Raw genomic sequence first — 14137 nt, 5'->3', positions numbered from 1 at the left:
GGGCGGGGGCGGGCGCGGAGCGGCGGCGGGAGGCGGGCGCTGTCCATGGCCCTGCGGAGCTCCGGGCGGCCCCGGGCTCCGCCGCGCCGCCGAGCGAGCGAGCGATGGGCAACACGGTGCACAAGACGCTGGCAGGTACCGGCCGGGGCGCGGGGCTGCGGGCGGGGGGCGCGTCCTGCCCCGGGGATGCTGCGGGCGAGCGGCGGCAGCTGTGCTCCCCACCCCCCGGTCCGAGGCTCCCCGGGAGAAGCCGAGCGTGTCAGCAATCCCGGGAGAAGCCGGGCGTTTCAGGAATTTTTAAAATGTGCTCGTTTTCGGTGACCGCGGCGGGCGGGGATGCTGAGCGCGGGGCACGGCTGCGCCCGCGGGGTGAAGCGGGGCTGATCCCGCAGCTGGAGCGGCGATTCCCAGCCCTCGGACCGAGTCCTTGGAGGGGCTTTCTGGTTCATTTCCCCTTCTCGTTATGTTTTTTTTTTTTTTTTTTTAATCCAACTTTTTAATGGGGAGAGACCGCAGTTGTTCGGAGTCGCCGGAAGAAAACTGCAGTGGGGTCTGAAATGTTCGGTGGGCTGCCCTGGTTTGAAAACTGCCTTTTTAGCCAATTCTGCACTTACACAAGAGCTGTACAGATTCTTTTCCTTTGCAAGTTCGTAACTGTGGGGCTTTTCCCCCCCTCGGAGAATCTGTGCATAATAAAAACAGTTGGTCTCTATAGAATCAACAGTGTTGAATTACTGAGCCCTTGCCAGGCTGTATCTTCAGCTACTTTGCTTTTCTTCTCTTTCTGCTCTTGCAGAGCTCCTGCATTGCATCCTTTGTACTTCAGGCTCCCATAAATAAAAAGGGTATTATTAAACTTATTTAAAGAAGCAGGAGGACCTATTGAACACATACACGTCTCCCTGTAATCAGCCAGGGAGCTGAATATAGAAATAAAGAGAGGAATAGATTTGCATTTGGATGCGCCGTATATTGTCTTTGCGAAGAGAGGGTGCCTGGGACCTTGAGGGCACAAAAGAAAGCTGCTAAGCTTGTGGTTTAGCTATGAAGCAGTGATTAGATTTCTAGTTGCATCTCCTCTCGTTCTCTGTTACATTTAAATGGGACATTAGCTCCTTTCACAATAAGGAAGTTTTCATTTTTTTAAATACTTCTCCAACTGGCAAATAAAGGCGTCGTGAGGAGTGCATGACCTTGGAGAAATTTTATTTTGTGGGTTGGCTTTTCAGCTGGGGGCACGTGCAAAAAAACCTGGGATGGGGGGGAAAAAGCCAGGGGAACATCTTTGGGTCAGCAGAGGTTACCTCGGTCAGGCTGGAACTTCCCAAAGGAAAAATATCCATACCTGCTGGGCCGTGGGATCTCGCTGAGAGCTCTGTTCCAGAAGGCTGGGAGTTGTATCAGCCCTTCTGCCTGGTGCTAGAACAGTCTCTCCTGAGCAGCCTCCACATGCTCAGCCTTACACACGTGAATTTAAAAAAAGGGATGACATCAGCTGCACCGCAGCTCCGTGATTCAGGACTTCCTCGCGGTGCTTTCAAAAGGATTCGTTAAAAAGGAAAAGTTTGATGGGGGAAAAATGAAGGCTTGATTTATGGCAACCTCCCAGCTCAAACATTTGTTCTGGTGGCCTAGGAAATCTCGGTGGTGTCCCTCCAGGTGGAGGCTGTCTGGGAGGATTGCACCGCTGGGGATGGTCCATTTGCAAACATTTGTCAAATTGTGCAAGGCAAAGCTATGCAGGACACTTGAATGCCTTTGCTGAGGGCTGGATGACGCTGGAAACGTGTCTTTCCCCCAAATTCAGTTTGCTTTTTACAAGAGTAATGACAGTCCAAGGGAGCTGTTAACCTGTGGCTGCAGAGGAGCTTTTGGATGTTTGCAATTTGGAAGTTTATAAATGTCTTTTGTCGGGTTGGACCCCATTCAGCAATTTTTCATATGAAATTGAATTTCAGATGGATTGTTTGTCTTTCATTATCCAAATGGTATTGCGGAGGAGAAGCAGGTTTAGAACTGTTCTTGGAATAGTCCTTTTGAAAATTAGAAAGTTTTTCCAGAAGACTGAATGGTTGGATGAAATCCTATTTATAAATGCAAGGGCTGTTTAGAATTACTCAAAGATTATCAGTCAGAATTAAGTCTTTCCTTTTCTTGGTCCAAAATGCACCTCCTTCTTCACCCTGCAGACTGAGCAATGCACTTTCCCTCTCATTTTGCCTAACAGAGGAATTGCTCTCTGTCCCATGGACTGAAGAAACTTCTTAATAAAACCCAAACAACCAAACAGAACATCTTCAAACTGAAATTTGCTTACTTGTGTTAAATTGACCCACTGCAGAATCACTTCTGTTGTTTTGTTCACCATAAATAGCTCAAGGTAGGAAAAGCCTTTTCCATGAAATCAAATGTAGAGGGAACGTGGAGGGATCTGGCTCCTGGAAAAGCCAAACAAGCAACAATTCAGGTTTTATATAGAAAGGGCAATGCTTTTCTCAAACAGCAGAATTCAGTTTTAAATCCTATTGAAGACGACTCATTTTTTTACCTTTGTCCAAATGTGCTTGAGGCAAACCGGGCTGGTTGCATCTTTTAAATCCTTGCCCAGCCTCATCCGTTTCTCCCCACATTTCCATGGAATGATACAAGAGCACACGCCATCGGTGCCGGAGGAATTTGTGCCGGGAGCTTGGGAAACTCGTGTTTGCCAAGTATCCTCTGGTTAACACACAATGGGCCCAGGCTTTGTCAAATTAACAGCGAGGTTCCAACCCGAGCGGCGCTGAAATGAGTAATGAGGCTGTGGCTAATGAGAGGCAGCTTCTATATTTGAACGGGGTGAGGAGGCATTTGAAGGGAAAAGAGCTGGGATGTGTCAGATATGCTTAACAACAGGCCTGAGGTGCTGCTGGAAGCCGCTCTTATCTGGGTGACAGCTAAACGATACACGGCACGACACGGATGCTGCCTCTGGGATGCTCCGGGAGCGGCGCCGGCCCTCCCGCATCTCCTGGAGGAGGAGGAGGATCTCCCACTGCATCTCCAGCCCAGGCTGGGAATTCACGCTTGGATGTCGCTGTTTCCCTGCTCCCCTCGCCTCCCCCCCGCTCGCTGCCCGCTGTCCGAGGTGGTTTGCGGGCGGGTGGGGAGGCAGAAGGGAATTGTTGGTTCCTGAGGCACGGCGTGTTCCCGGCTCCTGCAGGTGCTGAAGTGGCTGTGCAGCACTGCAGGTGACGGGCAGCACCTGGCTGCCGGGAGGCTGAGGGCTGCTGCTTCCGTGGGATTCATGGCTCTGTGCCCGGTTTCCTGCGGGGCTGCGCAGGGAATCGCTCTGGAGTTGGGGTGAGAGGAGCAGGAAGCACGACAAACCACCCTGGTGTCGTGGATGGGGCTCCTTCCTCCATGGAACTCATTTCTCCGGGCTGATTGCTCTCCGTGGCACGCACAGGGCTCGGAAAATCGTTAAGAACCAGTGTGAGCAGGAAGATGCCGGGAGCTCAGCGGGGCAGGCTTGGGAGAGGGGAAAATCCCCGTGATCCATGGAAACCCTTCTGAGGAGCAGCGTCCTGGAGGCTGGGGCGGCAGCAGTGTCGCCGTGGTGACAGGGTGAAGGTGGACAGCTGCTGGGACAGGCAGGGTGGGCAGGAGGCACTCAGCAAGTGCAGGACTTTCCAGTTGGGATCCAGTTGTTGGTCCTGACCCAAATAGGGGCATTGGTATTTAACAAAGGAGCCAAATTCCCTTTTTAGAATCTGGCTGGGATCTGATTGCTGTGCTTCTCCCACAGCTTTCCTCACAACTGCAAGGAATACCAAGTATGAGTGGCATTTGTGTCTGGTAAACACGAGGGAGAATGGGGCTTGTTCTGGCAGAAGTGACTTCGTTGCAAGAAATTATTTTGTATTCTTAAGGAAAAGGCTTCTGATCATTAACCTGCTCTCAACAAGGCAGAAATCCCAAGTTTAGACCTTCATCAGGCTGGTGCTCCCATCTGCCAGGTGAAACGGGGATGGCTGGAAAGTCCTGGTTACAGCAGAGCAGCAGGAATTTACAGCTTGTGGGTTAAAAATGACATTTCTGTGTATTCCTTTTCAAAATACCGATTCACTTCTCTTCTAAGAAATGAGGAGCAAAGTCCACTCAGTGGGAAAAGATCTGTCTGCCTTTTCCAGGGGCTAAAATCTCACTTCAAGGAGCACTTTTGTTTAGATTTGTTTTCTGGTCCCTCCCCCCTCAGTTGCTAGTGATGCACTGTGGGAGGAGTTCTTGTTTTTGTCAGGAGTTCAGTAAATTGTTTGATTTGGCTCCAGTCTGACTTCAAGAAAACTACAAAATACCACTTCAGGTTGTTCTGGTTTGAGTGAAAAAGGTACCTGTTCAAACCAGTTTTTGGTTTGGGTTTGGTTCAGCGCTGATCAACACTGACTGCAGGTGTTAATCCAGCCCTATTCTGCCTGTTTTTCTGCATCCTTAGGCTGGGAGTTGAGGTTTTGAGAGTCTGGATTTTGATGACTCCCCGTGTGACCTTTGAGCAAGTGGCTTTATCACAGAATTACTTTGAATGTAAGGAAGGTAGGAAACCCTGGCTCACATGGGGGTACGAGAGTTAATTAATTATGAAGCATCTCCAGGAGGAAGGTCATAGAAGTGCAAAAAAAAAAAAAAAAAAAATTATTAATTCACTGCCTTCTTAACAGCCTTTTGCTTTTCCACTCTCCAAAAGGAAACCTGTGAAGCTGCTCAGCCTTCTGTGTGATTTAGAGCTGGAACAGATTGATTGTGTACTGAGGCCTCTCTTTAACCACTGTGCATGCCCCAAACCCTGCTGCAGCCAACTGGCACGATGAACCCAGCGCTGCCTTTGGCACCTCGGCTGTCGAGGCTGGAGGAATGACTGTGCTCCGCTCCAGGCAGGCATCCCCTCCCAGGCCAGCGTTAAATGGAGCTGTGTCATTCCCCGTGGCCCATGGGCTGTCACACACACACAGCTCAGTGCCAAGTGTGTCATTAAAGCCAGAGCTTTCCCTTGCTCTCCACTGGGTAGTGCTGGGCAGGTGCCCTCTCGTCTCTTTTATTGTTCATGCTCCAGAGGGGAATTGCTTTGCTCAGAGGTCTGGCAAACAGCACTTTCCCCCCTTTTATTCCTATTTATTTCTTCCGATAATTGCTGCAGGCCAGGAGGACCCGTGTTGTCAGCATCTCACCCTCCTGTAGATGCCTGAAATCCCACCCCAGAGTCTGTGTGTGTAGGCAAAACCCTCGGAAAGCCCTCCCCGCAGGCAGAGGAAATCGCTGCTTCCCAGCACGTTATCGTTTGACAACCTATGGAAGTGCTTAGGGATGTTTAAGGTGTTTAACCGCCGGCAGTCAGGTTTGGATGTGCGGGCATTAATGTTTATTTGACAGGAGAAGGATGAGTCACTTGCCAGGCTTATGCCGGGTTTCTCTCCCTGTCCTAGCGAGGATCCTCCTCGCCAGTCACATTCCCTGGCTTCCCAATCAGGAATGCAAATAATAAGCACCTCTGTCCTCCTGAGCGCCAGTGGATTCAGCAGCCGAGCTCCTTGGGTTCTGGAGCTGCGCTTTCGGGCAGTCAGTGTCCTGCGGCAGGGTTTGCCTTGAAAGGAAACATTTCCCTTCTCCTCAGCATCCCACTGTTTACAGAGCCTATCTGTGCGGCTCGGCAGCTAAATTAGGAGCAGGCTTTCCTAAGGTGGAGCGCGCACGTCACCGTGATGGATGTGGTGGGTTCAGGAGAGAAGCAGGGAAGCAAATTGGCAGCACCAGGCAGGGGCAGAGCCAGGGAGAGCCCAGGGGCTGCCGGCTGGGGTGGCTTCATGTGCTGCAGGATGGGACCAGGCTGGGTGAGATTCCCTGAAACACGTGGCGGATCCCAAATGAATTTCCCTACGGGGAAGGTGTGTGCGATCTCCTTCATCTCTTCTCTTTGTATTTCCACGGGTCTTATGTGTTTGTCGCCCTTCCCCTGCCCGCAGCAGTTTTTGGGAGCAGTTTGGAGTCCTGTGCCGGGCACAGCAGCCAGAACACGGGGCTGACTCACGACCTGCACCTTCCCCGCTCCTCGGGAGCTCCTGGGCCACATCTGGGGCTCCCTGGCACCCAAATGCGCCAGACTTACCCAGAGGGTAGAGGTGTGCTCAGCTGCCAGCAAGTGCGGAAGGAGGTGGGAGCCTGAAGGGCCGTGGGGAAGGGCCGGGCTCCTCCTCCCATCTTGGGGAAGTTTTTCTGTCTGCGGCAGCTGGAGGAAGTTTGGCTGCAGGAGGATTTCCAGACTTTGTTCTGTCCTCTCATTCAGGCGGCTTCTCCACCCTTGCCCTCGATGTCAGCGAGCTGCTGTGTCCTGGAGGGGACAGGCCCTGGGCCAGTGGTCCCCGTGGTTTTTTGGTGCCTTTAGTGAGGTTCTACCACTTCTCCGCATTCCTGCCCATCCCACCTCTTCTCCCCAGAGGCATCAGCAGGGCCAGGCCCTTCCCAAGGCTCCCTTAGATAAGATCTGTGCCTATGGGAGGACTTTTTTGGTGGGAAGGAGATGCTGTTTACTCTGTGTTGCTCCCGATCTTGATGATGGCTGTGTTTGTTTCCCCTGTGTATGAGAAAAAGAATGAATCACTGGCACTGAGATGTCTGCTTGAAAGCTTTATTTCAGCTCACCTGTGCCAGCTTTTCCCTTCAGACCTGCATGCCCTGTTGTCTCAATTACTGAGTGCTGGAACACGAATTCCTGGTGTCTGAGCAGTTGAAGTGGGGCTTTGGGGAGGAGGGAGGGAGGAGAAAGTGATTTCTTGCTTGTTAATTTGTTTTCCCCTCTGTGTCCAGGGAGATCTCCTCCTCTGCTTTGTGTAAGCAGGGCTCGCTTTCCACCCAGGAGCTTTTTTCTCCCTGGGTTCTTTCAGACCTCTGGCAATGGAGCAGCTCCGAAATCTCCTTCTGGGAGGATCAGCCCCCAATCCTTCCCCTTTTCCAGCAAAACCTGGAGGGGTTTTTTTTTCAGTTTTATTTTTTTTCCTTTCTGCACCTTTCTACTGTAAGGAAACCAAATCAGAAGATAAGAAATGATTTCTAGCTTGAATTGCACAGGAAGATTCCTTCAAGACACAACCATCCGACTGCACTCCAAAGCTTTCCCAGTGCAGCTGGGAAATCACATATAGGGTTTTTTTGAAGAGCTGCTGATGCTTTGAAGGGAGAAAGATGGATGGAGTTGTGTTTGTGGGGTGGGTAGTTGGATGTAACAGGTTTCATTTTTGAAGTTTGCTGGTCTTACTGTGGATTTTTACATAATAATGATCATTTTTTACTTTAGGAATTCTGTTTTGACCATTTTCCTGTGATTGCACTCCTGACAGAATAATGTCTAATGGTTATGTGGCAGAAATAAATAGACACATAAAAGCAAAGCTCTGATTTTTGTTGCCCATGTGGCAACACAGGGAAAACAGTCAGTCGAGAAAGAATTTCCTTGGGCAAAAGTTTTCCATCAGGATTCCAAATGCCAGGGAATAAAGATTTTTGATTTTTGCCCTCCTCCATAACTCAAACATTAAATCCTCCAGGCCCTGCCTGGAGAAGCCAAAGATAAAAGATAGGATATCCCATTTGGCAGCGCAAATGAAATAATTTCATTCAAGTTTATCTTGCTCTGCTCAGAGATAACGGGCACAGTGGCAGCAGCTTTCCTGAGCCTGTTATCTGCTTTGGTCTCATCGGGACACCGGCTGCTCGCCTTGCTGTCTTCTGGAATTTGTGGAGTGCAGTTCAAAAGTTATCTCCTCAGGTTGAAAGCATAATTCCTAATGAGGGAAAATTGCTGTTTCTTGGGGTCTTAACCTTGACACGGTTTGATGGAGCTTTTATTTTTCTGGGAACACAAAGCACCACTTGAGATCTGCCTGGTGTGGTGTCCTGGGGGTGGCTCAAATTCTGTTCAAGGAAGAGCTAAGAGGCTGCAGTGAATTTTGGGGAGAAGACAGGACCAGGAATTTTGAGCATGTGCTCCCCTGAATGCAGCCAGGCAGGTTAACACCGATGCAAAGCGTTGGTGGAATACAATAAATATTTCAATCGCTGGTGATCTTAAAGAACAAGTTGTTATTTTTATTTGTTATCAATCAGCTAGGAACAGAATGAGTAGAACTGGACTACCAGGGCTAAAGGTGGGCTTGATGATCCCTGTAGGCTCCTGGCAAAAAGCCATGTCCCCCCGTGACCTCTTTAGGGGCCATTCTGTGGTGGTGCTCCCCTCAGGACACCAGCAAAAACTCTTGATTATTTTGTCCTGCGAACTAAAAAGGTTTCCAAGAATGAAAACTGAAAGAATTTACTATGTGGCTGTTGCTTGGGGAGATAAAGAACATCTTCCCCCTCGCAGGTACCTCAGAATGGCAGGCAGGGAGGTGTCCTGTGCGGGGTGCAGGGCGCATCTCCACCCTGGCAGCTGATCCGTGAGCCTTAAGCAGCAATTCCCGGGTGCTTTGGCAGCAGCAGAGCAGCTCCAGCCGCTGATGTGATCAAAGGCAGAGGGTGAGAAGGACGGAAGCGTCACAAGGCACAATTTCAAGGAAATCCGTCTCGGGTAAAGTTTATAGGGAGTGATGTCAGCCCCTGTAGCGGGGCTGTAAATACCCCGGCCTGGAGCAGCGGTTCGTGCCGGGTCGCGCCTGGGGATCGCCGTTTTCCAGGGATACCGGGAGGGATGGGAAGAGACGCGCACAGAGCGCAGACGGGGTTCAGTGACCACCATCAGCCTCCCGAGTGGTGTGCAAAGGGTGTCAGAGGGGCTCGGGGCAGGCTCTGTCTGATTCCAGGGTGCTTTGCCCGTCCTTGTGCTGGGGGCCTCGGATGGATGCAGGAAAACTTCTCCCTGCCTTCCTCAGAGGTTGGACTCGATAATCTCCGAGACCTTCTCCAGCCTAAACAACTCCGTAATTCTTTCTGCCTCGTGCCTTCAGACATCTGACAAGTGCTTTATGTAAGACCTTTCAGATCCATGGAATTGTGCAGGAAATGGGGATTTTTTATTTTTTTTTTCTTTTTTTTCTGGAATAAGAATTCCTTTCTTCCAAATTAGCTTTGCTGCTGACGTCACCCTCTGTGCCACGGCCTGTGAGCGTGCCAGATTCCAGGGTCTGCTCCGAGATATGGCAGCCATGGATCTGCTGCCCTGGGCACCCCGCCTGCTGCCAGAACTTCCATGTCTAGACAAAGGATGCAGCTCACCTGCAGGGCTCAGCCATCCCCTCTGTTTGTTTTGCTAGTGCACAGTCATTAAGAGATGAATTTATATTAAAGGCTTCCAAGAAATGCCTCTGCAACCCCAATGTTTATGTAAGAGAGACCGAGAAATTCATAATTTATTGAATTTGTGTGTGTTCTGCCTGGGATTATTCATTGGAGGAACATACTAAGTGATTTTTTGTATCCTAGTAACCAACTGTGGTTGCTTTTCCATGAATAATCTTTATAGTTTAACTTGACCAGTCAAATCTGGAAGGGAAAACTCGAATTAAATTTATCAAGGCAAATAATTACAAGGCTCAGATAGCTTTTGCAGGTGAGAGAGAACACATTTTTTTCTCCCTCATTTAACTACATAATGATTAGATTGACAGATGCTGTCTGGAGAGTTGGATTTTTCCAAGCAGAACAATAGTGGAAGTTTGGCTCGTTATGAACTAAGCTTCAAAGCTTGATTTGTTTAATATTCATAATTAATCAATTGAAACAGTCCTTTCCTCCCTCAATCTGATGGTTTCCAGGGCAGATTATTTCCCTTTTGTGGGGAGCCCAGGGTGGGGGGTCTCCCATCAGCTCACGAGGACACTCTGATGGTTAATTAATAAAATTATTTGTGAGTTATTTCTCCCTGCCACGCCAGCCCTGTGTGGAACAGCTGGAGTTTATCACTTAGTAGGAGTGTGTTCACATATTTCCTCTTCAAAATTTATTTTGATTCAAAACGAGCCCCTTTTCAAAGTTATGTTTCGAGGGATTGTGTTTCTTTCAGAATGCCTCTTGCTCTTGGAAATATTAAAAGCTACTTTGAGAAGCAAAACAAAAATAAGAATTTCCTTCCCAGCTCCCTGGGTGAGCTCCTTGATTCTCCCACCCTCGTTGAGCACTCAGCTGACCATCTCTGAGCAGAGGGACATTCCTCCCTGAGAGGTCAACACCACTTCTCATTTTAAACCAAACTCTTTTCAGAGCATCTTTCTGTCTGCATTCCTGTTTAGCCAATGTTTATAGCCCCGTGCAAATTAGCTGCACTCCTGTAAATACCAAAGTCTGTGGGCACGCTGGTGGAATCGCTCTCCAAACCACGTCAAGCAGCCCTTAAGCACTTGCTCAGATTTTCCTGTGCGATGAGATTGATGGTGTGACCTCGTTGCACAGTCCCAGAAGGAGGGAGAAGCTTTCCCTGTTGTGCCTCTGGGTTTTGGCCGTATTTCCCCCCTCCCTGACTCGCTCCCCGCCTCCTTATCTTGCACTCCTGCTCTCCTCCTTTGCAGAGGGCTAAAGGTGATGGGCAGAAATGTTGGGTAGGGCAGTGCTGAGGATGTTTCTGTGCTCAAATTCCTGCATTTCCCCTTTCTGTGCCCATTCCTGCATCCCTTTGGAGAGGGTGCTGCTGTGCATCTCCAGCTGTCACTCATCACCACAGACTCACACCTTGGGTCTCTGCCCTACCCAGGCAAGGCTCTTCCCAAGCTCTCCCTGTCTTCTGGATAATCCCAGGGTTTGCAGTGGTACTGGGAGCACTGTTAAGAATCCTCAGATTGTGGAGAGGAAAGTGCTGAGTGAACCCAAATCACCAGCAGATGTGTGTCCTTCAGGTTGGGAACAAATCCTTGTCCCCATCTCCTCCTAGGCCTCCTTGTAAATCCCATGAGAAGCAGCTGAGGGAGCTGGGAAGGGTCTGGAGCCCCAGGAGGGGCTGAGGGAGCTGGAAAGGGGCTCAGGCTGGAGCAAAGGAGGCTCAGGGGGGACCTTGTGGCTCTGCACAAGTCCCTGGCAGGAGGGGGCAGCCGGGGGGGTCGGGCTCTGCTGCCAGGGAACAGGGACAGGAGGAGAGGGAACGGCCTCAGGCTGGGCCAGGGGAGGCTCAGGGTGGACAGCAGCAGGAATTTCCCCATGGAAAGGGTGCTCAGGCCTTGGCAGGGGCTGCCCAGGGAGGTTTGGAGTGCCCATCCCTGGAGGTGCCCAAGGAAGGGCTGGAGGTGGCACTCAGAGCTCTGGGCTGGTGACAAGGTGGGGATGGGGCACAGGCTGGACTTGGTGGGCTTGGAGATCTTTTTCAACTAAAATGATTCTGGGATTCTGTGCTGATTTTCCTGCAGCTCTGGCTGTTGTGATTTGGCATTTCAAAATGCTCCATGAGCAGTGAGACCCATACCACTCAGTGTCTGATGGATTTGGGACCAGGGAAATCCCTTGGTGTGGCTGTTTTGATGACTTCAGGCTTCCTGTACATTTGGCATCCCTTTTCCAGCTCAGAATCCCAGGGAGATGATGCAAATGGGAGCCTCTGGGTGCCCTGTGTTTTGAAGAACTGGAGGAACAGTGTGGAGTTGTGTTTTATCGTGGCCAGAACCACAGAGACTCTGAGCTGTCAACACATAAGTGTGTATTTTGGTAATAAAATTTTGTTCCACCAATAAAACCCCCACAAACAAAACAAAAAAAAGAAAAACAAAACAAAAAAGGACTGCCCAAAGAGGAACAAGTTCTTTCTCTCTTCACAATTTTTCAGATGTGATTTATAGGTGTGTTTTTCCAAGTAAGTCCAAACAAGGCCAGTGAATGGCTCTGAATTAGTTTGATTCCGTTAATTGAAACAAGAGCCATCTGGGTGGAAATGGGAGGGTTCAGGCAGCTGTTCATGTTGTTTCATGTGGGATTTTTAATATTCCCAATTCTGCAGTTACCAAGGAGTGCTGTTGGACTGTGCACTGGGGTTTAGAGGTGGAAATGATCAATGAGAAATAAAAAAAAAACCACCCCAAACCACAGCTACAATGATAACAACAACTTGCAGCTCTGCAGTGAACTGTCTGGAAGGTATTGAACCAAATGTGTTCTGCTGAACAACAGTCCAAGCTCCACCTTAAAAAGGTGAGAAAACAAGGTGTAAATTAGGGCTTGATACTGCCTGGACCAGGACATTGCAGTGCTGTTTGCTCTATATTCACACTTTCACCCCAGTGATTCTTTCCTCTGGGGCAGGGAGCAACAAAAAAAGGTTTTGGTCATTTTCTGGCTCGTCAACAACGCAAGGAATCGTTTTAGTTCACCTGCCTCTCTCCTATTTTGGCTGTGATGCCACAAAGAGAGAAAAAGGAGAAAAATGTTGATGTTGATTTAGGTGTGCTGGAATTAAGACTGACACGGAGGCCTAAAAATAAACCTCTCTTGCTCCAACCCTTCTGGTGTTGAAATAATTGAAGACACTTGAGATGAAGGAAGGGGGCTGAGGTCATGGCGTGTCCAGCAATGGCATGACCATGGGGTTTTTTTCTTGTTTGGACACTTTAATGTCTTGAAGTGGGTCTTGTTTCCTCTTATTAATTCCTGCAGATATCAGGGTAAAGGATCTCAGAGCTGAGCCATGCAGCAGCCAAGTGTTGCACAACCACCTGCCTGTTAGACTGCCTTCACAGCTTAGCAGAGAAGTCTGCATGTTTAAAAATCTCAGCTAAGGAAAAGAAGGCTGCATCTTTTTTTCTTTAGTGGGATGTTTTCCTGTGTTTCTGGACCAGAATTGTACCTTTTTCATTTTTAAAACTTTTTCTTTCTTTTCCCTTTAAAAAAAAATTTTTTTGGATTTGTTTCTGAAGTATTTAGAAAAAAGCCACAGCTTATTTGTCTGAATATTAACTAAAACAGCCAACAAAATATGTGATGTTATTGTACAGTTTGGACTGAACATGAGTTGAGCGAGGTCATCAGCTCTTCAGATCCTTCAGAAAGAAGGTTTGGCCAGCACTGAATTTACTTGAAATCTCCCTGCTGGGACAGTGCTGGCCTGAGGCACCAGCCCACCAGCACAGCCCCATAAGAGCTCCCAGTCCCACCAGTCCCACTGTCCCTCAGCCATTCCTGGCAGAGGAGCAGAGCTGTGCTGTCCCCCTGATTTAATTATAACCAGTTATTACCATTGCTCTGCCCTGTTTTGGATTCTTTACATATTGTTTTGGAAAAGCTTAGTGGGATCGCAGCCTTTGTATATATAAAATATAGGATGATTGAAGACCTGGCCACTGCTTTATTTAGCTTCCTCGGCCATGCGTTCTTCCCCAAGCATTTTCCCCTCCTGCTGCCAGATCACTGTTTAAATTGTGTGTAAATAGAAAAGGAACTGTTAAAAAATGCTGGAAGCGGGGCTTACTGGGAAGAACACCTTCCTAGAGGCCTTTTCCCCCCTTTTCCTGGGGTTTTTGGCTCTGTTAGGTCACATCAAAAGCCCTCTATGGGTGCCACTGTTAAATCTGATGACTCTCTGGGTATCCATCCCTGTTTGGACTGGAATAGCTCCACTGTTTTTTTTTTTTCCTATTAAATTAAATTCTTTGGAGTGTAGAGAAGTTGTAATTAAGAGGAGAAAAAAAAGAGACCCTTAGAACCACTGTGAAGAGAGATAAAGACAAAAGAGGCTTCTGTAAAGATGAGGAAGCAAAGAAAAATGGCAGCTTTGTTCCTTTTATCTTGAGGGGTTTTGGGGAAAAGTTGAAGGTGGAATGAATGGCCAGGCTCTCCTTCCTGCACCTGCAGCATCCCTCCACCTTCTGGCTTTGCCCTTCGTAAAATCCCACCACGGTTTGGGTTGGAAGAGACTTAAAGATCATCTCATTGCACCCCCCTGCTGTGGAAGGGACACCTTCACCAGACCAGGTTGCTCAGACCTGTTGTTTTCTGCAGCTTTTCTTCCTCCCCGTGCTCAGGGGAAGTTTTCTGGTGTTTTTAGTGAGTGTGGAAGTCACGCTCGGCTTGTAACGCTCCTGGCTCGAGCCCCTCACGCCCCACCTGAGTCACCCACGGACCCGTGAGGGCTCTGACAGCACAGCTCATGTCCTGGCCTTGCTCCAAACATGCTTTTGGGAGGTGGGAAAGGCGTGTAGATTGT

General features: G+C 49.1%; 1 protein-coding gene across 1 annotated transcript in view; it reads left to right on the top strand.

The window, feature by feature from the left end:
- The first annotated feature begins 47 nt into the window (after positions 1-47).
- Positions 48-14137, top strand: part of NEURL1B (neuralized E3 ubiquitin protein ligase 1B) — a 32188-nt gene continuing 18098 nt past the window's right edge. The window contains exon 1 of the mRNA XM_069029012.1: positions 48-135. Coding sequence (XP_068885113.1) covers positions 105-135 — 31 coding nt within the window. The 5' untranslated portion in view covers positions 48-104. The remainder of the gene's footprint in view (positions 136-14137) is intronic.

Source organism: Aphelocoma coerulescens, chromosome 13, assembly GCF_041296385.1.
Source record: "Aphelocoma coerulescens isolate FSJ_1873_10779 chromosome 13, UR_Acoe_1.0, whole genome shotgun sequence".
NCBI classification, from domain to species: domain Eukaryota; kingdom Metazoa; phylum Chordata; class Aves; order Passeriformes; family Corvidae; genus Aphelocoma; species Aphelocoma coerulescens.
This window is presented reverse-complemented; position numbering and strand designations above follow the sequence as displayed.